The sequence below is a fragment of the Myotis yumanensis genome, unplaced genomic scaffold (genome assembly GCF_028538775.1).
Source record: "Myotis yumanensis isolate MYYU_CA2020_CCGP unplaced genomic scaffold, mMyoYum1.0.hap1 SCAF_10, whole genome shotgun sequence".
Lineage (NCBI taxonomy): Eukaryota > Metazoa > Chordata > Mammalia > Chiroptera > Vespertilionidae > Myotis > Myotis yumanensis.
In genome coordinates, this window is record NW_027223761.1 from 36890391 (window position 1) to 36914263 (window position 23873).

The 23873-nt window shown below is 53.0% G+C and overlaps 1 protein-coding gene across 2 annotated transcripts in view; it reads right to left on the reverse strand.

The window, feature by feature from the left end:
• Positions 1-10212: 10212 nt before the first annotated feature.
• The window catches only part of SWAP70 (switching B cell complex subunit SWAP70), a 73295-nt gene continuing 59634 nt past the window's right edge, over positions 10213-23873 (reverse strand). For both annotated transcript variants that reach the window (XM_070425319.1, XM_070425318.1), the window contains 5 exons: positions 22370-22477; positions 20689-20855; positions 13786-13984; positions 11867-11963; positions 10213-11321 (listed from right to left, as the gene is read on the reverse strand). In XM_070425319.1, coding sequence (XP_070281420.1) covers positions 11215-11321; positions 11867-11963; positions 13786-13984; positions 20689-20855; positions 22370-22477 — 678 coding nt within the window. In that variant the 3' untranslated portion in view covers positions 10213-11214. The remainder of the gene's footprint in view (positions 11322-11866; positions 11964-13785; positions 13985-20688; positions 20856-22369; positions 22478-23873) is intronic.

The window sequence follows — 23873 nt, forward strand, 5'->3', positions numbered from 1 at the left end:
TAATGCGCAGCCAAGGTTGAGAACCACTGCCTTAGAGCAGTGGTTGGCAAACTGCGGCTCGCGAGCCACATGAGGCTCTTTGGCCCCTTGAGGGTGGCCATGAAGTTTCAATCGCACTGTACGTGCTCGCCCGCACGTGGTATTTTGTGGAAGAGCCACACTCAAGGGGCCGCAGTTTGCCAGCCACTGCCTTCGAGCATCTCAATGGTCCCGTGGCTTTAAATGCCATCAGCTGGGGAAAGTCCCACCTGGACTCCAGCTTACACCTCTTTCCCCAACTCCAGCTGCCCTAAGGGCCCCACTGAGTATCGGCGGCATCACAGTGGGAAGAGGACTAAAGTGAAATTCCTCTCCCTGCACTCCGTCCCCCAAAATAGAAAATGGCTTCTTTTCTTCAGCAACTCCATGGTCTCAGTGGCCCTCAAAGTCTTAGCGTCGCCCTTGACGGAATGTTCCTTCTCTCTCACCCACAGCACATCATCCATCAGCAAATCCGATAACTCCACCTTCAACGTACACCCTAACTGGAGGGCTTGTCACCCCCTCGCCACTGCCACCCTGGTCCAAGCCCCCAGGGCCCAAGTCCTACCCGGATTCCTGCTGATCTCCACTCCGGCCCCTTTTGTCTGTTCTCAGCACAGTGGCCAGAAAGGCCTTTATAAAACGTGAGAGGGTGAGCCCTGGCCGGTTGCTCAGTGGTTAGAGTGTCAGCCCGGGGAACGAAGGGTCTCGGGTTCGATTCCTGGTCAAGGGCACGTACCTGGGTTGCAAGTTTCATCTCCGGGCCTGGCCGGGGCACGTGCAGGAGGCAACCAATCCATGTGAGACAGGGATGCTTCTCCCTCCCTCGCTCCCGCCACTCTCTCTAGGAATCAATGGGAAAAATATCCTCGGGTGACAATGAACAACAACAAAAAAGTGTGAGGGGTGGCACTTCCCTGTGGGCATCCTCGGATGCCTTCCTGTCCCTCTGGGAGTAGGAGTTAGAGCCGTACAATGACCTCAGCTCCTGCCACCGCCCCTTGCTCACCCTGCATCAGCCACACCACCCCACTTCCAGGAATGTTCAGGCTCACCCTCACTCTCTTCAGATCTCCACTCCAATGTTACCTGACCAGAGATGTCTCCCCTGCAGGCAACAGCACTGCCCACCTCCATGCCCCTCCCCATGCTCCAGGCCCTGCTCTGTCGTTTCCGTAGCATGTGTCACCACCTCACATGCAACTGCTTCCATGTGACATATACACACGTAGATAACACTGTCTCTCCCCACTGGGCAGTGTGCTGTGGAGGTAGTAACTTTGCTTTGTTCCCAGGCTGTTTTCCATTGTCGAGGTGCAAAGAGACGCAGAAATCCGTCCCTTGATAAAAATGCATGGACGAAAGGGGCCAAGGTGACTGCGAGGATGGCTGCTGGGCCGTGAGGAGGAAAGCTAGGCCAGCTGAGAGGAAGAGCACACGGGGAGCGGCAGGGGAATGGGGGGGGGGGGGGGGGTGCGCAGACCGAGCTCCTCCGGAGATGGGAGGAGAGCCACCATCCCCTGCCGTGCCAGAACCGGTCTCCACCAGGCCTGCGTGTCTGCGAGGCTGTACGTCGTAGCCTCACAACGGCTCCCCACCCCTTCCCTGGTGGCAGTCAGGTTTATGTTCCCTGCCACCAAAACAGCCTTGACTTGCAACCACCCACCCCATCCACGTCACCATCTTCCACCCAGCCTCCCGTCACCTCGACATTTAATCATCTGCCTACAAATCCAACTTTCCATCCTCATGAGCATCCCTCAGCCCAGCGTCCGTCCATCTACCCCTCAGCACATAACCAAACAGCCCTCCCTCCCACAGCAGCCTTTCGAACACATGTGGTGGAGGGGGGCCGGACGAGGAAGGGTCTTGAGCGCCAGGCTAAGGCAATCCAACATTATTACTCCCCCCTGGGAGCTGTGGAAGGGCTTGGAGCAGACATGTTGCACAATCCTATCAGTGTTTTTTGAAAAGTAACAGCAGCTGTGAACAAGGCAATTGGGTGGGGGGGAAGTCTAAGGGCAAGAAGACCGGTTGGGCCAACAGTGCAATATTCCAGGTGGTGAGTGAGGGCAGAGGCGTGGCAGCTAGAGGAAGGACGGTTCTAGCAGCACGGGTGGGCCCAGGCACTGTGCTTGCCCCACTCTGCACGGGGCTGCTCCCCCCATACCTTCAGCCCACGCCGCCCAGGACGAGGAATTCCCAGGAGCTCCCAGGAGGCCCAACCCACAGCCAGTTCTTTCTGGACCCATCTGCAGAGTCCTCTGCCCTCAGCTCAAGCCCCTGAGCAAGCGATGTTTCCAGAGTACACAGGCGCCCACCAGCTCGTCTCCCATCTCAGCCCTGGCTGCGGAACGCCGGGGCCTCTTCTCCACCTCCGCAGAGGGCTGGGCCTCCAGCCCAGTGAAGTCAAGGCCTGGGAGGCAGCCCTAGCTCCCTGCCCGCCCACGGAGGCTATATTGGGAGCACGACAACTCCCTACAGACACAGACTCGGGACCCGCCCTGCAGCGCTGCCCCAACCGATGTTACCTAGTATCCAAGCAGCGTGGGTGTTGCTCACATTTTCACTTGTTGGTTCACTCCTTTATTCATTCCACAAATATGTATGGATCTCCCAGTGCGATGGAGCCGGCACAGCAGGGTGTACGGGGGGGGGGGGGGGGGGGGGGGTGAGGGGGGGGTCCTGTATGTACATATATAGGCATCTGTGTCTAAATACTAATGGCAGAACATCCCCTCAGTGCCCTCCCTCAGGGCTTGATGGTGCTGGTGACTCAGAGTCAGGTGCACCGGGCATCTGTGGGTACCTGTGTGCGTGCGTGCAGGCACGTGCTCTCAGGGGAGGCAGCCATGACTCAGCAGCACGCGCGTCTGTGCGTACCTGTGCGGATGCGTCTGTGTGTGCAGGCACCAGCAGAGGCTCCTGCCCCTCGGGGGGTGGGGGAAGCGGTTGTGACTGACTCAGCTCTATACAGTGACTGGGCGCCCACAGGCCAGCTGTGACTTTAAGGCCCTGCTCACTTGCCAAGCCAAACAGTCAGTGTTGGGTGCAAACTTTCTATCACAGTGCGCAGGGGAAACGTACCAGAAAGCAGGAGGGACTTCGCAGCCTTGGCCCAGCTGCATTCGCCCCTGGGACCCCCTACTGCCCCTCCACCACAGGTACAGGGCCTCGCCTCTCCACCCCCTCTGGCCTGGCCTCCTGGAGGCTGGGGAGGCCACGCCCCCACAGTGACTCCTCCATCACCTCACCCAAGCTCCCAGGTTGGCCTTTCTCCAATATCTGCACCCAGGCGTAGCCCTAGCAAGCACAGTCCCGGGACCCCCTTCTGACCTCCAGGCTCCAGACCCCCTGCCTGGGGCGGCGGCCCCAGCGGTCCCCCATCTTCTCCCTCTGGGTGCCTTGCCCTCGCTCTCCCTGGCTGTCTGTCTCCTTATCTGTCCCCGTCTATCTCTGTCTCTTCTCCAGGCAGGCTGTCTGCAGCCGACGCTTCACAAGAGTGGAGGTGCTGACAGGGTGTGGGTGTGGGGAGGACACTCTATGTCCCTTCTTGAGCCTTATCGGGAAAACTGCAGTCACCGCTCGGGCCTCGGGCTGGAATGCTGCCCTGGATGACCTTGCTCTGTTTGCTGGGGCCTCCACAGGGACAGCCAGGGGTCAAACCGGGCAGGAAACGGCCCCTGCTGCTTGGCTGCCCCTGCTCCTCACTCACTCTCGCCGCCTCCAGCCAGCAGCGCCAGAGGCTCCGGGGGACAGGGCTGTCCCTTTCCTAGACACTTGCAGAAACAACAGGGCCCAGGCCGGAGAGGGGGACGGTGGGGGGATGAATCACAACCAACAGGCTCAAGGTGCCAGCAGCCCCTCCTTTGGCCCCGAGAGGAAATGCTGGGCTGAGGGAGGAACAGGGGCTGACCCCATCACACACACCCCCGCCCCCCAGGTGCCCCCCGCGCGCCCCCCCCCCCCCCCCCCCCCGCAGGCCTGCACTTGCCGCCCCCGTACATACCAGGAATGGCTGGGAGAGGCCCTGGAGTCAGGGACACATGGGTTTTGCCCCAGATCTGTCATTGCCTGTGTCCCCTTGGGCAATTGCCTCACTCTCTGAGCCTCACTTTCCTCATCTGTAAAATAGCGCCAGCTTTCTGGGTTGTTGAAGGTAAAAAAAAAAAAAAAAAAAGCTCGGCGGGGCTGTGGGTCCCATCAGCCCTTGGCAGGCTCGGCTGTGACCCGCTGCCCCCTCCCGGCCCCAGAGCGGCCGCCTCCTTCCGGCCAGAGGAACAAGGGGACGAGGCCCTGCCCGGAGCAGGGCAGCAGGACAGCAGGACAGCAGGGCAGCCCTCAGGCCGCCCCTGGGCGAGTGGGACCCGCGGCGCACGCCTGCCACCTGGCGGCCCCCGCCGGCCTCGCCCCGGCCCCGCCCCGTGAGCCGGCGGCACCTCCTTTCCCCCCAAAGGTGTGACCCTGCCTCTGCCCAGGTCCGGGCGTTTCAGGACCGGCCGTGCGGGCGCGGGGTGGCGGGATGGTCCCTGATGAGGCGGGGGAGTTCCTCTGGTAAAGGAGCCGAAATGCGGGCCTGGGGGCTGCACAGCCCTGGCAGGTTGTGGAGGTGGGTTAGAGCGCCCCGCTGTTCTCACTGGGCACCTGCTTTTCCTGTTTCCCCCTTGGCCATGTGCGTGTGGCTTCGTGCTAAGAAAACACCTCGAACTGCATTTTTAAAGAATCACGTGGGGTCTCACTGACCGTCACGGGAATCCACACGTTGGGCCTGGTTTCTAGCCTCTCTGTCTGCATGAAGTCTGGGGGGAAACGGGCCGGGTGGGGGGAGACGGGCCAGGGGCTTGAGGCTGTGGGATTGAAGATCATCCCTCACACTCGCTGGGACCGACTGTCTTGAAGAAGGAAGGAAGGAAGGGCGCTGGCCGGGGCCGCTCAGCTGGTCAGAGCGTCCTGGCTGTAGGCAGGGTGGTGGGTTTGATACCCAGCCAGGGCACATACAGGGATCACCCAGTGAATGCATACATAAGTGGCACCACAAATCGATGTCTGTCTGTCTCTCTCAAAAAAAAATCAGTAAGGAAAAGAAGGAAGGAAAAACAGTCCCCAGCCTCGGGGGTAGGGTGGAGGAAGTGCTCCAAACGGAGCAGAGCTTGCTTCCTCGTTACCTCTGAGGACACCACTGTACGGAGGATGTTTTGAGGACAGGGACTTATTTCAGAAAGGGGCGGTTAAAGGGCGGCATCTACCTAGCACCTGCGAGGTGCCACGTGCCGGCCGGCAATACAGCCATGAGGCCACGTCCCGTCCTTGAGGCCAGGCGCCCTGGGCTGGCCCTTGAGGAGGCTCATGGGAGCTGCAGGGCCGGGGCGCCTCACCCGCGGCTACTGAGGCAGAGTCAGTAAGAGCCTCGAAAGTGGCCGTGGGACCCGCAGCTGCTGGGCGAGGCCCTGGGGTGGAGTGAACCGCTCTGGCCCCAGAAAAGCTGTGATGGCCACCAGGAGGCCACAGCATTCCTGAGGGGAAAGCAGAGGCCGGGTCCTTCCGGCTCCGCTGGGAGGCCGTGGCCACAGGCCCGAGACCCACTTCATGTCCCGGCTGGGCCCCCAGAGGGCTGGTGTGCGGGGGGAGTGGGGGCTTTTCTGGGCGGGAGTCCTCCCCACCCCCACAATGAGACTCATTTGTTCCCTCAGCCACTCGCACGTGTCGAAGACCTGCCTTTGCAGGGCGCCTGCCTGTGGACGTGCAGGAAGCGCAGCCGGTGTTTCCCAGACTCTGCAGGCGCCTTGCATGGCTGGCCGGCCTCGGTCACCTGTGGGGTTTTCTCAGAACTTGCCCGTCCACCCAAAAATCCCCATTTTGAGGCCTGGCCCAGCCAAGATGGAAAGCCCCTCATCACATGACTTTCTGAAGAAAACGCAACAGGATGAGACGGGATGAAAGCTCGGGGTGAAGGGTGTCTCTGCATGTGAGAAACCTTGAGGACACCGGGTGCCTCCCCGTGAGACGTGCAGGGGACCCGTGGCCTGTGCAGACCCGGAGCTCACTGTGCAGGTGGCACAGGAGGCAGGACCCAGGTGTGCGGCACTGAAACCTCCTCCTTCCCAGCTCCGTGCTTCTGAAGGCCGAGCGCTGCCCACTGAACCCTCCTCCCACTCACTGCGCCGTGGGGGATAGGGGCCTCGGATTCGGGGTGAAATCTGCCACCCATACTCCTCCCTTTTTTTTTAAATCTTTATTGTTGAAAGCATTATATAGGTCCTCCTTTCCCTCCATTAACCTCGTCCAGCTCGCTCCCGTCCTCCCCCCCACCCAGGCCGGCACCACCACATTGTCCGTGTCCACGGGCTCTGCATATATGCGTACAAGTGCATTGGTGGATCTCTTCCCGCCCACCCTCCCCTGCTTTCTCTCTGTTCGTGCTAATATGTCTCTGGGCCTGTTTATTTGGTTCATTAGATCCCATATGTGAGTGAGATCTTGTGATGCTTGTCTTTCTCTGACTGACCTGTACACCTTTCTTGAACAGCCTGTGTGTGCCCTGTAAACAAATGTTTCAGACACAAATGCCCTCCAAGTGGGAACAGGGAGCCCGGTGGGGAACAGGGAGCCCATGCCGGAAGCCAATTCCAGCATGACAGCAGGGCTGAATCTGGGAATGGCTGATGGCATTTCCCCAAACCTGAATAGGATACATTCAATTGATTGTTTGCTGCCAGACAGCTCAGGGCATCTTAATCTACATGTTATTGCCTCCTACTAGCCAAACACCTGAACAGCGGTAGGCTAATTCTCCCCAATCTGACAATGGACTGTGTATACAAACCTGACCCTTTGAAGTGTATATCTCCCCCTCGCCTCAGAACAATTTGTGTTAATAAAAAGCATGGGGTCCTGAGACGAGGAGATCTTAGTTTCCTTTAAACTGGGCTCCTCTGACCACCAAATGCCTTTCAAAATTATATTTCGTCTCTGGACTCCTATTTAATCTATGTACAGCCTTCTCCAGATTTCCTGAACCCTTCTTAATGCTGGAACAAGAACCCCAGCAAGCGGGCAGCGTCGGACAGAGGCTGCAGGAGAGGAGGGGCAGGGGCAGGGCCTGGGCTTCCGCGGGGAGGAGAGGGACAGATGAGCAGGTGGCAGTGGTCCTGGCACCCCCGAAACCAGTCTGAGGGCAGTGTGTCTTCTCAGGGGAGCGAGCCCAGGGTCCTGACTGACCCATCAGGGCCGGTGGAGACCATGAGAACGGGGGGGGGGGGGGGGGGGGGGGGGAGGAGTAGAAGGTGGGGCCCAGGCAGGTCTGCCCTCAGAGACCCAGCGTGGGCTGCTGGTCACAGCAGAGAGGTTTGGCTGAGGGGAAGAGGCCGGATGACACGGGACAGGAAATGAGGGATTCAGATGGGGAGAGGGGCAGGCTACGGCTGGGGGCTGACCGGAAGGGGGTTTGCTAAACAAGCTTCCCTCTCCCCACCTCTCACACCCTGGCCTCCGGCAGGGCGCTGTGCCTGCTGTGGAGGAGGCGGACACAGCCGGAGAGGAAGGCTTCATTCCTGCGGGCGCACACCCCTAAAAACAGTGTGCTGTGTCTACACCGTGGGCACAGAAGCAATCTGAGGCTAGCCCTGTGGGAACTTAGCGTCCACCACAGTTTACCCACACCCAGGGCCAGAGGCTCAGCCACCTCAGAAGGGTCAATGGGAGCTGAGCCTGGGACTAGAGCGTGGACATGTCAGCTGGGGGGTTGGGGATAGAAACAGAGGTAAAATGTTTGACATCCACATGTATCTAAAGGACTTGCGAGGAGGCAGGGGGTGTGATGAACTCATCCTGGGAAAGGTCAGGATCTGATCTGTCCCCTCCAGGTCCTTCTCTGCAAACTGAGAGGCCTGGGCCCACTGATCTCTCGGGACGAGCCGGCTGCCGCAGCTGAGAAGCCCTGCGGGCAGACAGCAAGCTGCACACATCTTGAGTATAAAGTTGACAGTTTATTCTATAACCACTGCCCGTTTCCAGCATCCGAGAAGGTTCTCCTGTGCCCTTTTCCAGTTAACACCCTCCCCCAATCACCCGCCCGGGTAACCACGATTCTGACCTCAGTGTCCACAGTTTAGCTGGGCCAGTCCTGCAAGTCAATACAAATGGGATCATTCCATTCTGGTTGGCCTGTTTGCACAACATAATGTCTGAGATCCATCCTCGAGGCTGCCCCTCTCAGCGATGTGATTTCAATTAGTGTGGCCTCCTGGCTATGCCACGATTCATGTCTGTTCTCTGCTGATGGGCTTCTGGCCTGGGGCCATCCTACAGGCTGCGGTGACCCTCCTCGGGGCTCTGGTGGACTCGTGCCTCCTCCTGGTTGTGGAGCCACTGGCCTGGAAGGCGGCTGCTGTCTTTAGTAGATACTGCCACCTAGTTTCCCTGAAGTGGAGGGTGACTTTTGCAGGTCTCCACCTGAACATATAAAGAAGGACATAGAGGGCGGAGAGGAAAGAACATTCCTTAAACCAGGGGTCCTCAAACTACGGCCCACGGGCCACATGCAAATACAAATATTGTATTTGTTCCCGTTTTGTTTTTTTACTTCAAAATAAGGTATGTGCAGTGTGCATAGGAATTTGTTCATAGTTGTTGTTTTTTAAACTATAGTCCGGCCTTCCAACGGTCTGAGGGACAGTGAACTGGCCCCCTGTTTAAAAAGTTTGAGGACCCCTGCAACAAATCCCAAGACAGGTTCTTTCAACACCTGCTATGAATTGATAAAAACTGAGCAGAGCCTCTCCCCCTTCCCTGCGGCCGGACCTTCTCCGATCCTTGCTCCTCTGGGGCAGCTATGCCTTGTGGGAGGCGTTGCACCAGCGCTCGGCTCCGTGAGGCACATCACGGGCTGGCGGCACACAGAACACACCCTCACCAGCTGCTGGGTGGTCCTGCCGGGCCTGCCGGGTGCGCAGCTCAGCCATTCACAGAGAGAAACCGACGCCACGGCAGCTCTTCCGCTTCCTTCCTCAGCAGCCTGCATCAGACCCAAAGCAACTCCCTCCGACCTCTGTGCAAAAGGCATTCAGCGTTTCTGAAGACAGGGCCCCACGCAGGTGCCAAAGCTCCTGCCCACCGCTCTCTGCCAGCTCACGGAGCAAACGGCCTCTCTGCCTTCCAGGTGCTGCACCCCATTTATACCAACTCCCGGGGCGCCTTACAGGGAAACCCTGCCTCCCGGGGCCTGTCGTGTTCTGGGCAATAGAACATGCCTTTCTGTGTAGAGCAACCTCAGCACTGCTGACATCGTAGGCGGGACGATTCTTTGCGACCAGAGGGCTGTCCTGTGAATTGAGGGACCTTTGGCAGCATCCCTGCCTCTACCCCCTGGATGCCAGGAACACCCCGCGCTGTGACGACCGAAACCGTCTGCGGACATTGCCAAATGTCCCAGGGGCAAACGCATGCCTGGTGGGGAGCCGCTGCAGCAGGGAGACCAGTTTTTAAACACCCACCAGCCAGCACACCCTCTCCCTCTCGAAGCGGGAGGTCAGCTTCCCGAGGCTCCATCAGGTTGGATGCATGGCCGCCTGTGTCGACAGCAGGAGTTTTACTCTTGGCAACCAAAACAGGACAGATCTTGGCACCAAAACATGAAAACCACACTGTTTACTCTGGGAAAACAAAGACACATGAATTTGGGAAGCAGAGGTAAGAGGACTTGGAGGTAAGAGCAACGATGAGGGAGAAATTGTCTCTGTAAGTTCCCGTCCGTGAGCGGACACGGTTACCCACATCAGTGACTCAGACACCGAACACAAGGCCACAGTTCAGTTAGTGACATTGGTGTGAGGCCCACACTGCAAACCCAGTGTTTTCAGGAGGTGTCCCTCTCCCCAGTCCACCTCCTTGTATGAAAACACATACACACACCCAGACACAACTTCATGGTACTATTTTATTAAATCAGACAGTTTTAGATGTATGTTGTTCTGGGTTGGTTTGTTTTTTTATTTTCTAAGTCCATTTTTTAAAAATCATATAAAATATGTTTACTATATCTTAGAAAATTAGCAAAAAAAATTAAGATTGTTCAACATATTACATTGTACAATTAGGTAAGAATGTTTGAAAATTTATAAATATTTTGTTCCCTCTTAAGACGGCACATGACAAAAATACACTTTTAAAATGTTTTCATAGGTAATTCCTATAAATGATCACCCTCCTGTTTATTAAGTAAAAGGCCCGGTTAGGACAAGCATGCCCACACTCCTGAAACGTTCTGTACAGTAACTACAAGTAAAGCAAGGGGTCCGTCAGCTCGTTGACAACTGAAACCATTTTTAAATCTTAGGAGGAATCCAGTTACTCTCAAAATATCATTCCACACGGGATCCACTTAGTTCATCTATGGGCTTTGATTCATAAGTACAGCAGGTCCTTGAATAACATCGCTTTGTGCAACACTGATTTGTTACAATGCTGCGGAGATACCACGAAAACTTCACGCTGGTCTTTATGAATTAGCCTGCGGGAAAACTGGTTTTGCTGTATATGTCTCTTCGCTCAGGGTCGGAGAACCTGTCGATACTGTTAAGTGAGGACTTACTGTATCTGTCTGAGCCAAAGCACTGTTTAAAAGGATGTGTACTGCCCCGAAGCCAGATGTCAGTCAGTGGCACCGTGCTTTAAACAGAAACCTGCACAGCCACACCCACGGACTGTGGCCCCTCAGTTGAGGCACGGTCCATGGGCAGCTGCTGGCTTCCGTCTCTGAGCAGCACGGTCAAGGGCATCCCGTGTGAAGTGCCAGGCCATTGGCCAATCTAGCTTAGAAACAGGTACTGGGAGGAGGACACGTGCTGCAGGAGATGAGGACCTGAGTCACAGAGGTCCAAGCATCCAGGGACCCAGAGCACCAACCCGCGCCCCCCCTCCCCCCAACAGGACGACAGTGACGCTGACAAGAATGTGAGCTACAAAGGAATTTCCAGAAGCGGCAGTTTTCAAAGAAAGAGCCTGAAAGTGTTGACTTTTCTCCTTTCCAGATAAGCCCTTATCTGCAGGAAGAGGACCAAGGCTTCTGCAGTATCTGGACCGAATGGGAGGTTGAAGGACGAAGAGTTAGAAGCAGCAAAGCCAGTTCCTTTTGTCTTTCGCATCAAGCCCTCCAGCTGCACGCGGAGCCCAGTGGCGGCCGGGACGCTGCCGCGGTCACTCGGTGCCCTTCTTCCCTTTCCAGCTCTTCTCCCGCTCCTCCAGCTCCGCCTGGGTGAACGCGGCAGGGCCCCAGTGAGTGATCAGGTGAGGGTTTTTGGAACCTGAAAGACAAATAGGCTTTAAATACAGGAAGTACTGTGTTCTTCCACTGACATGATCATATTCCCACAGATAAAACAGTGGCTTTTCCACTGATTTCTTCTCTGAGGAACATCTGAAAGTGCCACAGCAGCCAAAGCAACTAGAACAGTGGTTCTCAACCTTCTGGCCCTTTAAATACAGTTCCTCATGTTGTGGTGACCCCCAACCATAAAATTATTTTCGTTGCTACTTCATAACTGTAATGTTGCTACTGCTATGAATCATAATGTAAATATCTGATATGCAGGATGGTCTTAAGCGACCCCTGTGAAAGGGTCATTCAACCGCCAAAGGGGTCGTGACCCACAGGTTGAGAACCGCTGAACCAGAAGATGTGCACAAAGGGATCACCGGGCCTTCGCCTCTGTTCAAGGGCAAGTAAGTCAAGAGACGCTTGCCCTGAGCAGCTTGGCTTCTGCACATTGGGGCTGAAGAAGTTCCTTTGCACAAGTCTGATGCACATAATGAAACAGAAAGGTAGACCGAATACACACACAGCTGTTACCTGGTTCTATCAGGCGGATGAGCCCTTCGTGCTGGGCCACTTTGTCCTTCCAGCTCTTGGTCTTACTAGTTGCCATCTCCAGCTTCTTCTTAACTCCCTGAAACAGAGCAGGTTTTGGATTTGGCAACACACGCTGGTAGTTGAAGAGCCAGACAACAATGACTGGCCACTTCCCATCAGCTCGGTTTTCTCTGTGAGCCCTCACAGCCACTCTAAGGAGCAGGGACCCGCAGCGCCCCCATAGGCAGGTGCGGAGCTAGGATTCAGAGCAGCTGAGTGTCACACCGAGGACCTAACCCACACTGATTACAGGTGAGTGTCAAGTCCCGGTGCCTGCCCCTCAGCTCCAAGTCCACCCTCCCTTGCCCAGCCGTGGCGCTAGGGCAGGGGTCCTCAAACTACGGCCCGCAGGCCACATGCAAATACCAATATTGTATTTGTTCCCATTTTGTTTTTTACTTCAAAATAAGATATGTGCAGTGTGCATAGGAATTTGTTCATAGTTTTTTTTTAAACTATAGTCCGGCCCTCCAACGGTCTGAGGGACAGTGAACTGGCCCCCTGTTTAAAAAGTTTGAGGACCCCTGCTCAAGGGTAAGTCTCCCCACCAGCAGGCACCATCTCAGCTCTGTCAGCAGAGGGGGCTGAAGGGGGAAGGGGCTTGGCTTCCCAGTTCCACTGGGCTCTTCTCGGCGGCTCCGTGGCATGTGGGACACCCGTGGTGCCTCCCAAGGGGTTTCAGTGGCACCTCCCTGTGGCAGCTTCGGCCAGGGCCCCAGAGGCGGCCCCCAGTGAGCTCCGTGGGCACAGCACCTCGGGGAGCTTCCCTACCGTCCAGTGACCACGGCTGTGCCCCCCAAGGAGGCCCGGGTCCCAGCACTGGGTTTACGGGGACCCTCCAGGCGTGTCCTTCCTGGGTGCTCTGCCTCAGTCCTGCTCCTGCCATTCCCATGCTCTTAGAGTCTTCTCTACCACTTCATAGGGGATCTGGTTATAGTTAATACTTGTTTATATTCAATTTTCCCTGTTCCAGTTACTGTGTGGGTTCCACCTCCTGAGTGGCCTCTAACCGATACGCCTCACCGCCTTTCTTCTTACTTCCAGCTAAGCAAAATTCTTACTATGGCTTCTTGCCGCTAAGCCAACGTTCTCTCATTTTAAAAAAGCGTGTTTGCCCGGCCGGTGTTGCTCAGTGGATAGAGCGTCCACCTGCAGACGGAAGGGTCCTGGGTTCGATTCCAGTCAAGGGCATGCACCTCAGTTGCAGGGGCATGTGCGGGAGGCAACCAATGGATGTGTCTCTCACATCGATGTTTGGCTCTCTCTGTCTCTCCCCCTCCCTCCCACTCTCGCTAAAAATCAATGGAAACATCCTGGGTGAGGATTAACAACAAAACAAAAAGCTTGGCCCTAACCGGTTTGGCTCAGTGGCTAGAGCAGGGGTGGGCAAACTTTTTGACTCGAGGGCCCCAATGGGTTCTTAAACTGGACCGGAGGGCCGGAACAAAAGCATGGATGGAGTGTTTGTGTGAACTAATATAAATTCAAAGTAAACATCATTACATAAAAGGGTACGGTCTTTTTTTTTTTTTTTTTTAGTTTTATTCATTTCAAACGGGCCGGATCCGGCCCACGGGCCGTAGTTTGCCCACGGCTGGGCTAGAGCGTCGGCCTGCGGACTAAGGAGTTCTGGATTCGATTCTGGTCAAGGGCATGTACCTTGGTTGCTGGCACATACCCAGTCGGGAGTGTGCAGGAGGCAGCTGATCGATGTTTCTCTCTCATCGATGTTTCTAACTCTCTATCCCTCTCCCTTCCTCTCTGTAAAAAATCAATAAAATATATGTATTTTTTTTTAAAAAAAAAAAAAAAAAAGCTTGTTTTTAACCATTTAAATGCACATGTGCCGTGTAGGTTACCTCGTACTGCTCAAGCGCCTGCTTCCGCTCCAGCTCCAGCTGCTCCAGCTGCGCCATGGCTTCCTGAAGGGCCCGCTCCTTCATGATGCGCTGGTTCTCCAGCTCCTGCTTCTCCGCTTCGGTCGTCTCGATGGCCTGCTGCTGCTCCAGGTGCCACCTCTCCAGCTCCGCCCTCTTGGAAGACTCTTCCTCCAGCAACCTACAATGTGGGAGCTCAGGATCGCGGGGGCCCGGGCCTCCACACCTGACCCCCCACCTGACGAGGCACTCGAGCAGGAGACTCTCCAAGGTCACCCCATCCGCCTCTCTCGTGCTGCAAGGAGGAAACTCGGACCCAGAGAGGCCCGTGTTCACAGGACATGACCCATGCGTCCTGCTCCAAACTGTTTCACCCTCTTTTGAAAAAAAAATTAATGCCATTTAAGGAGGCTTACTGTGCCTTGAGCCGGGCCAATAGTTAAGTATATTCCTAATTAATCCTCACAATAAGCTTAAGATGAAGAAAGTGAGGCACAAAGGTTAAGTGACCTGACCCAGGTCATTTGCCTGGCAGGTGGCAGGGCCACGTTCTGAAATTTGCCCGGTTACTCCAACATCCAAACATTTTTCATCTGTAAAAACCTATTACAGAGGAAAAAGCTGACAAACTAATGAAGGTGAGGGAAGAAGGAACTAACAAAAGGTAGAATAATAATAGAAACCATTTACTAAACAATCACTACATGCCAAGCACTTTACCGTCCTCATTATCAACCCCACAAACAAGGCGCTATCATTTCTACGTTACACATGAAGCCACTGAAAAGCAAACATGTAGCAATGGGTTTCAACCCAGGTCTGTGTGACTCCAAATGCTATGTAATAAAAGGCTAATATGCAAATAGACCGAACGGCGGAACAACCGAACAACTGGTCGCTATGATGTATGCTGAACACCAGGGGGCATGCACAGAATATGGCAGGCGTCGGCTGCGGTGGGATGGTGGAGCAGGTGAGCGAGGGTACCAGACCAACGTGGGGCGCCAGTCGCTGTCATCAGGGCGAGCCTCTGGTGGTTACTGAAAATTCTTTGCTCCCGCACGACACGGTCCCGCCTGGCACTTGCACCTGCTGCCGGCGCCGGCTCCACTCACACCCACTGCCGGCGCCGGCTCCGCTCACACCCACTGCCGGCGCCGGCTCCGCTCACACCCACTGCCGGCACCGGCTCCGCTCACACCCACTGCCGGCGCCGGCTCCGCTCACACCCACTGCCGGCACTGGAGCCACTGCTCGCACCCACTGCCGGCACTGGAGCCACTGCTCGCACCCGCTGCCAGTGCCCGACGCCAGCCCCGATCACTAGGCACCATCAGTGGGTGTGAGCGGTGGCTGCCGGACCCAATCGCCCCTGAGGGCTTCTCCACCTCCCCCTACTCCCGAGGGGCAATGGGGGCAGCAGCCACCACTAGCACCTGCTGATGGCGCCACCCCAATCGCTTCGCGCTGTCAGCGTCAGCAGGTGCTAGTGGGCCGGCGCCATCAGTGCGTGGGAAAGGCGGGTGGCGGGAGCGGGGCTGCAGGCAGACAGGGGACAAGGGGGGACGGGGCTGCAGTGGGAGGGGCTGGGCGGGGCGCAGAGGATGGGCCAAGACCTGCCCTTGTGCCCACTGCAGCCTCGTGGCCCACAGTTCCTTTCAAGGTGCACGAATTCGTGCACTGAGCCCCTCGTGTTACCATAATAGGCTACCTGTCTGAGAACTTCCAGATACTTAGGTATTTAAATCAACTAAACCAACAGACAACCCAAACCTGTACCCAAAGCACAGACACTGGTCAGATGCCAGGCCAGGACAGGACGCACCGCTAGTGTCTGGACCATCAGTAACAAGCCAGACAGCAGGCCAGTTACTACCCGAGAACGTCTGCTCTTCTAAAACCAACAGCAAAGGAAGTAAAGTAACAGACTCCACACCCCTATCTAACACCCCCCCAACTGCTCCACCCTAACCCCCAACCACAGCTCTGTCAAAATTCCCTCGACAACACCCTGCGAGGTAGTTACCCAACTCGGCTCGAATACCCTGTGTGATGGGCCACTCGCTGCATTATAGACTGAGCCAGTTGCTTGTGGGCAGCCTCAATCCTGGGAAAGGTCTTCCTCAGCCAAGATGAGCCCTCCCGCCTGCCATCCCTAGCTCCACAAAGGCCAATCGGTGCCCTTGGGATGTCTCTTGGGCTGCGATGTCCACACCTGCACACCCTGCACGTGTGGTCTGACCAGCGCAGTCCATTCCCCCGCTCGCGTGGACCTATTGCCCCCTCCCGTGGTCCTTTCTAGGTGCTGGGACACAGCAGTGAACAAGACTGGAGGGCCTGCTTCTTCACCCCAGGGTGAGAGGATGGAGGGGGAAGGACACCGGCAGCGTGTGGCTGCCCAGCATCTGAATCCCCTTCACACGTCTAGAGAAGCCGGCATAGAAGGTGTCGTGATGGAAAGTAGGGCGCACCTCCCGCTACAGAAGCTGCAGGCGACGCCTGCTCCCCCTGCCCCTTGGCAGCCAGGACACGAGGAAAGCCTGGGCTTGCTAAGCAGCTGCCCCTCCTGGATCTTCGCCTCTGAGGCAACGGACACAAAGAAGGAGAGACAGTGGGGAATTTATCGTGGCAGCGTAGCCACGATCCAGTGGTGGCAGGAGCAACCACCGACACGGTGCCAATGTTGGCACCACGGCCTCCTGACTGGACTCTTCCCGTGGCCTGGTTTGGGCTGGGGTTTGGTTCCTGCCTAGGTCCCAGGCCTGGCCACCTGCTGTACTGTGGAACTGGAGAACTACTTAAGAACTTTCCCAGGAATTGTTTGATTACTTTAGCCAACGCAAGTTGTTTCTGTGGTTTGCAAACAAGCCCCTGACCAAAGAATCTAACCTCTCTGTTTCCTCATTTACAGAAAAGCTATAGGAATGACACCCACCATCAAAGGTCTGCTGATGCATTAAATGTGACAATGCGTGTAAGGTACTTAGAACAGCATCCATCACATAGAAAATGCTGACTAAGGCAGCTTTTGTTAATACGGAGGAATTATTGCCTCATTAGCTCTGGATTCTCACGTTCACTCAGGCTAACCTGAGAGTAGATGAGGTTTTTGGCAATCACTTCACAAGGAAAGTAAAACTCCGAATCTTTTCAAATGAATTTCTATTCAGCCAGGTCTCCTGGATCCTGTACTTGTTCTGTTGATAATATTTTTTTAAAAAAATTATTGATTTCAGCAAGTAAGGGAGAGGGAGAATAGAAACATCAATGATGAGAGAGAACCATTGATCAGCTGCCTCCTACACACCGCCACACTGGGGATTGAGCCCCCAACCCAGGCATGTGCCCTGACCAGGAATCGAACCGTGACCTCCTGGTTCATAGGTCGAGGCTCAACCACTGAGCCATGCCAGCCGGGCTTCTGTTGCTATTTTAAACTATCTTCTTGGTATCAAACCATCATTCCAGCCTGTCAGTGTCTTTTGAAGAATTCTTATTTTGACATTCTACATATTATCTCTCTTCCTCATCTGCAAGCGAGATAAAGGAACAGAAGCCCAACACTGAGTGACTAGCAAACGCCAGGCCTTGCACAAGCAGCCTGCATGCATTATCTCGTGTCATCTCCTCAACCCTGCAAGGTTGGCAGTTACCCTCTGTCTATGGATAAGGAACTGAAGGCTCAACGCAGTGAAATGGCTTTTCTAAAGTTACACAGCTAGAAAGTAGCTGGGAACCAAACCCAGACCTCACTCCAGAGCTCGGTTCCTCACTGCCTTCACATACGTGAAAAGTATCACACGTGGAAGAGACTGTTGCTCCGAGAGGCCCCAGTGAGTAGAACTTGGATCCGCTGAGTTATTCACAAAATACCCGTGGGCGCTTGCCGTGTGCCAGGCACGGTACCAGCTGCTGAGACCGCAGACATGACTGAAGTATGCCACAGGCCTCACAGGTCTGAAAACGTAGTGGGAGGAAGTTATAATGGGACAGGTGATGGCTCAGCCTCAAGAACTTTCCAATAGTTGGGTTTTCCCAATGTCAACTGAACAGTTTTCTTGAGTTCCCATTCAGAAGAGGCTAGCGAACCTTCAGGTTACACATCAAAAAAATAAACTTCAATTTTAATATATCAAAAAATTGACAAGACCCGATGGCTCAAGTCAAAGTTCTTGCACTTAAACAAGTTACTATATAAAGCATCTCTGGGGAGCCTGGCCGGAGTGGTCGGCGGTCGACCCAGGAACCAAGAGGTCGCTGGATGGATTCCCAGTCAGGGCACATGCCTGGGTGGTGGGCTCGATCCCCAGCGAGGGATGCGCAAGAGGCAGCCAATTAGTGATGTTCCTCTCTCGTCAATGTTTCTATCTGTCCCTCTCCCTTCCTCTCTTCTAAAATCAATAAAAACATATTTAAAAATAAATAAATAAATAAAGTATCTCTGGGGACATACTGAGATAATGTTAAGACACTGACAGAGAAAGGGTCATCCAGTGGAAGAAGGAGACGCCAGCGATTCCAAGAACGACGTAATACTGCTGGAAGAAAGGGCGGGAGGATTTACTAAAAAGCCCTCAACATATACCCTTCACCTAAGGTTGTTTCATTTCCTTAGAGGGAGACTCAAGTGTTTCTATCTCAACTCCAAGAGGACTTCCCTTGATTTGCTACCGAGAAAGGCCTGTTCTGGGAGTGGGAGCAAGGAGAAACCCCCTTTGCCAATCTGACAAAATGACCCTCTGAACCAGGCCTCGCCTTCCGGGATTGCAAGGGAGGGACTGGCCGTACTTAAAAATGACCACCAGAGGGCGTCAGTTTACCCATTTCAAGTTCCAAAACATAAGTTAAAAGAAAAATAATTTAAAGTAGCAAAATAATTACTGTATATTCATAAAGTGGCTTTTGCACATCAAGAAAAAGTTCATTTTTGTGCAGTAATTTCAGCTTATTGGTGCAAATCTGTACATAGGTAACAGCTACATTTGCATTCAAAAGGTTGAAACCATTTTGCTATGTCCTTAAATTAGAATGTACAAAATAATTAGCCAGAGTTTTTTAAATAGCAATACTCATTTTTGGCTCCTACCTACAGATATTTTGATTCAGTAAATGCAGGACAGGCCCTACATGTGTATTTTTTTTTAACTTTACAGGTGATTCTAATGTTTACCACTGGTTAAAAGCTACAAGTTTTATCCAAAATTATCCTTTATTCAAAGATCACTCATTTGATAAATACAAAATAACTAATCTATAATAATAAAAGCATAATATGTTAATTAGACCAGACGTCCTTCCGGATGAAGCCAGGGCTGCGAGGGAAGCCCGGGTCCCAGGTGCCAGAGGGCAGCAGGGGGAAGGAAGGCCGACTCTTGCACGAATTTCGTGCATCGGGCCTCTAGTATTTTAATAAGTTTCTAGAGATATCTGGTTCCCTCTGTGATCCAATCTCTGCTGTGTTATAATCAACCTCTCTCCAAACTGCAGGGAAGTAAAATATATATCATAGCTCACCTGTGAGTTCTCTGGGTAATCTTTAAACTCCCAGCACACCAAAAATAATAAAGAGGCCCCAAACCATCTTGTGCCCGTAGAATGCCTCTCTTTGGAAGTCACATAGGACTCAAACCTTCCCGGTAAGTGAACCTTGTGCCAACATCGCTGCCAGTGGCAACTGGGTGGCAGTTCTAAGACCCTGGCTAACATCACAGGACACTGAGCACACACCGGTGAGACTGTAAATGCCAGGCAATATGCTAAGCATTTGATTTTCTACTTAAAAGATCATTTTTCCTTAATAGAATTAAAATTTTCAAAACCTATTTATTTTTAAAATCATTTTGGCAAAGCATACAACGAAGACCTCCTCTCTTCTCTTCCTGCCTAAGTATTAAGCGAGCCTCCTCTGCCGCTCCACATGAGAACGGCAGCCGTGGGAAATCTACCGGGCCGTCCCGCAGCTGTTCCCCAAAGCGGAGTCACAGCTCGAAGCCTGCATGCACCTGCGCTGACCAGCCGGTCACTGGGTCAGTGTGTTTAGTGTGGTCAAGACATCGTAAAGAACACAAAGGGAAGCAAGTGCGAAACGAAGTGGAGAGCTCCAATTTCACGTTCGGGTCTTCATTCTACCCCGTCCTCCCTGCTGCTACAAAGACCAAAAACGCAGAGTTCTCATCCGAGAACATGACTATCACAAAGAGTAAACCTGGCTTTAAAAGCTCTAAGCAGGGGTGGGGAACCTTTTTGCTGCCAAGGGCCATTTAGATAATTATAACATCATCCACTTAATATAATTCACTTAATATAAACGTATGTTGCTATGACGAAAGCTCCTAGATTTACTGAATTTCGAGTCCCACCTGCAGTTGCCTTGGCAGGGCCAGACCAAATGATTTCACGGGCCTTGTAGGGCCCATGGGCCCAACGTTCCCCACCCCTGCTCTAAGGGGAAAAACAGTCTAGCTTTTAAGAAGTTCTAAAAGTAAGCTTTTGAATAATAATTATTTAAAGAATCTCACTAATCCCGAATGACCCAACGAAAACTGCTGATTTCCTCCTCCTCCCCCAAAAGCGGCTGCAATTCTGGCGTGAAGCAGGCCCCTGTCTCCATAACAAGGGCTCTTGTCTGGTCCGGAACATGCCGGCGAAGCCAGGGTCTCGCCAGAGCTGATCCTGGGTCCCCGGGCATTCTAGCTGGGCACCCCGTCCAACACACCGAGGCTGCTCTGAAATACCCGTCAGCCCGCAGCCCCGGAAGCGAGGCTCTCCCAGCGCCCCGGACTGAGAATAGACAACGCAGCCACCGAGCCTCCAGGTCTCTCCCTCTCCGCCAGCGTGAGCCATTCCTAGAAACTATGCAAAGGCGAGCACACGAACGGACGGCACCTGGCCTGAAGCTTCCGCACAGTCTCTTCATCTTGCCGGGCCTGCCGCTCATCCTCAAGGGCCTCCTGCAGCTTTAGGTACATGTCTTCCAGCTCCCGCACTCGCTGCAAATACTGTTCCAGTTCACAGGACTTTTGGGCAACCTGTTCTTCCATCTGCTGTCGGATCTGATGGTAGAAAAGGGTCATGTTCAATCGCAGGCTGGCCTCACCCTCAGGGAAACCCTCCCACTCCACCACCGTCCTGAGGGGTTGCCACTGCCCACAGCTGCAGCCCTGCAGGATGGCGGGGCCCTGCCCTTCGTCCTTGATGGAAAAATAGAGGAATCGAGCACCCCCTCCCAATACCAACACCAGAACCACACCAAGAGAGTGCGGGACAAACTACAACCCCGATGCTGTGTTCCTGCCCCAGTACATTCTCCATCCTTTCTGCTCCACACCTTAGAATCAAGTCAAGGGAAAAAAATATGTTTCCCTGTATAATTTCTCTTTAGATTATTTTCTGTCTTAAAGCTACAAGCCCTTTACCAACAGAGCCTTCTCCAAAAGGAATGACCCTTTCCCCAGTCGGAACTGCCGAAGGGAAAAGGAAACACTGATGTGCAGAGCCTCCTGCACTTACCTGGCAGCCTAGCACCCCCCCTTCCCCCTCCCCCGCTCCTTAGGGCACCCCCAGCCCTGGGGAGACTCAAGCAGGGAATTTAGTGTCCTGACAAGGTTATGGCTTCTCCCTTCTGGGTATAAGAGTTTGAATCTCTGCCTTAACAAGGAAAAGACAAGGGCATCCTAAATATAATAGCGCACACACGAGCATATCCAGTTTATAAAAATTTGCACTTGCATTAGCTCACGTCATCCTCATAACAGTCATGACGGATCATATGATAACTCCCTAATTTAAAGATGAGATACGAGTGCTCAGGAAGAAGGAGCAGAGAGGAAACAAACCCAGGCCCCTGGCTGTGCGGGGGCACCCTTTACATCACTGGCCCTCCTCTGTGTGCTGTTCTCTCACTGCTCAATCATGTCCATTTCAACGCTAAGGGACAAAAAGTTACCAAAGGCAATGTATGAGCATCTAACAGGCGCTGGGCTCAGCACGCTCCCACACGGTCAGAACTCAATGTGAGAAGACCTGCTAACTACGGGCATCTTGGGGAGGGGGACCTTAGATGAATCAGAGCTGCTGAGGGCAGCAGACCAGAATCCGTATGTTTTCATGACTTCAGGACCTCCGACTTGGCTCATTACAGAGGAGAAATGTCATGGAACCAATGTGCACTTTTTCCATAGCTATTTATTTTCCAAGCCAGGAACACTTTGAGAGGGAAAAGGGATGCTGGTAATAATTATACCAGGATGGCAGAGACTGTCCCAGTCAAACCAAGACATAGTCACCCTAACCACAGCCCTTACCGCCCCATTCCTTAAATTTCCTCTTCAGGGTCTGAAAGCAAGGTTAATGTCTTGTACCTTTACATCCTGGGCATGGTGCCCAGAACATAGAAGGTGCTCAATAAACCAACAATGGATGAATGAACAGACACATCACTTCCCCAACAGCCCACTGCAAGCCAGCAGCAGAGCCAAGCTGACAACATGGCCTCACTGCAGCCTCCCAAGCCCCCGCCCCCACGACCAGGCTGGCCCTGGGCGTTCCCCAGGCGTGCGGTACTCACAAGCTTCTCTCGCTCCAGCTCCGAGCTGAACCTGGCCTGTAGTTCCACTTGCGTCTCAAGGCGTTTCTTTTCTTCTTCTGCTGCCCGAGATGCCGCTTCTTCCAGTTTCTACCCAATCGAAAGCCATCCACAGAAATGCATTTGGAGAGAGAAATGGTCACACTTAAACATGTGCAAGAAACCACACATTCTTAATGTTCCACAAATACAGAACAAAAACTTTTAGATCTGCTGGAATTCCATTCCAATAATTTTCCCAGCCAACGTACAAAACAAATTCGTTAAATCAATGACTACTGATAAGTCTGAACAGCATTTTGCAATGGAGTCACTGAGTCACATTCGTTTGCAAACGCATTCATGAGTTCGAGATCTACTTCTTGGGTTCTTACTGTACAGTGTTGTCATCTTACACATTATTCCTTAACACTTATGAGAGCCCGACTTCCAGAAGGGTGGCCTGAGGAGCTCCATATTCTCTTTCCCCAGTGAAACAACAATTAGAAACAACCGCTTAAGCCCGGCCTCAGTGGCTCAGTAGTTGAGCCTTGACCTATGAACCAGGAGGTCATGGTTCAATTCCCAGTTGGGGCACATGCCTGGATTGGGGGCTCCATCCCCAGTGTAGGATGTACAAGAGGCAGCCAGATTGATGTTTCTCTCTCATAGTGGATTTTTTTCCATTTATCTCTCCCTCTCCCTTCGTCTCTGAAATCAATAAAAATATATTTTTTTAAAAAAGAATGGGAAGAATATATGTTCATATTTCCTTATAAATACTAAATAAACCTAGAAGGATACACAAGAAATAAAAAATAATCGATACCTTAGGCACGGGGTGAGAGATAGGCAAAGGGAGAAAAGAAGTGGGAGGAAATATTTTCACTAAATCCTTTTGTAATTTTTAATTTTGAGCCATGTAATTATATTACCTACACAAATGATTATATTTTTTAAAGAAACAACAGTAGAAATGGAACATTATTTTGGGAGGAGGAATGAACAGACAGAACAAAATTCTCTTGATGATACTCTAATGGAAGATGTACGTCACTACATGTGTCCAAACCACAGAATGTAGAACACGAAGAGTGAACCCTAATATAAACTATGGCTCTGGGTGATCATGAGTATCAGTGTAGACTCATCAATTGTAACAAATGCACCCACTCTGGTGGGGGGTGTTGAGCATGGGGAAGCTATGCATGTGCTGGGGCAGACGGCATATGGGAAATCTCTGTACCTTCCAGTTAATTTTATTGTGAACCTAAAACTGCCCTACAAAAATAAAGCCTTTTAAAAAAATTATTTAAGTAAAGTCTTTAAAGAAATCTATTAATTTATATTTTACAAAGACAATACCAGGATTTCTTATAGCTTCTTCTCAATCAACTAAGGCTTAGCAAGTCATACAAAATTCACTAATATGTAGCCTAATTCCAGGCCAGGGCAAGAATTTTATTTCTTGATAAGAAAAAGAAAATTAAAGATTTTTAAGGGATCT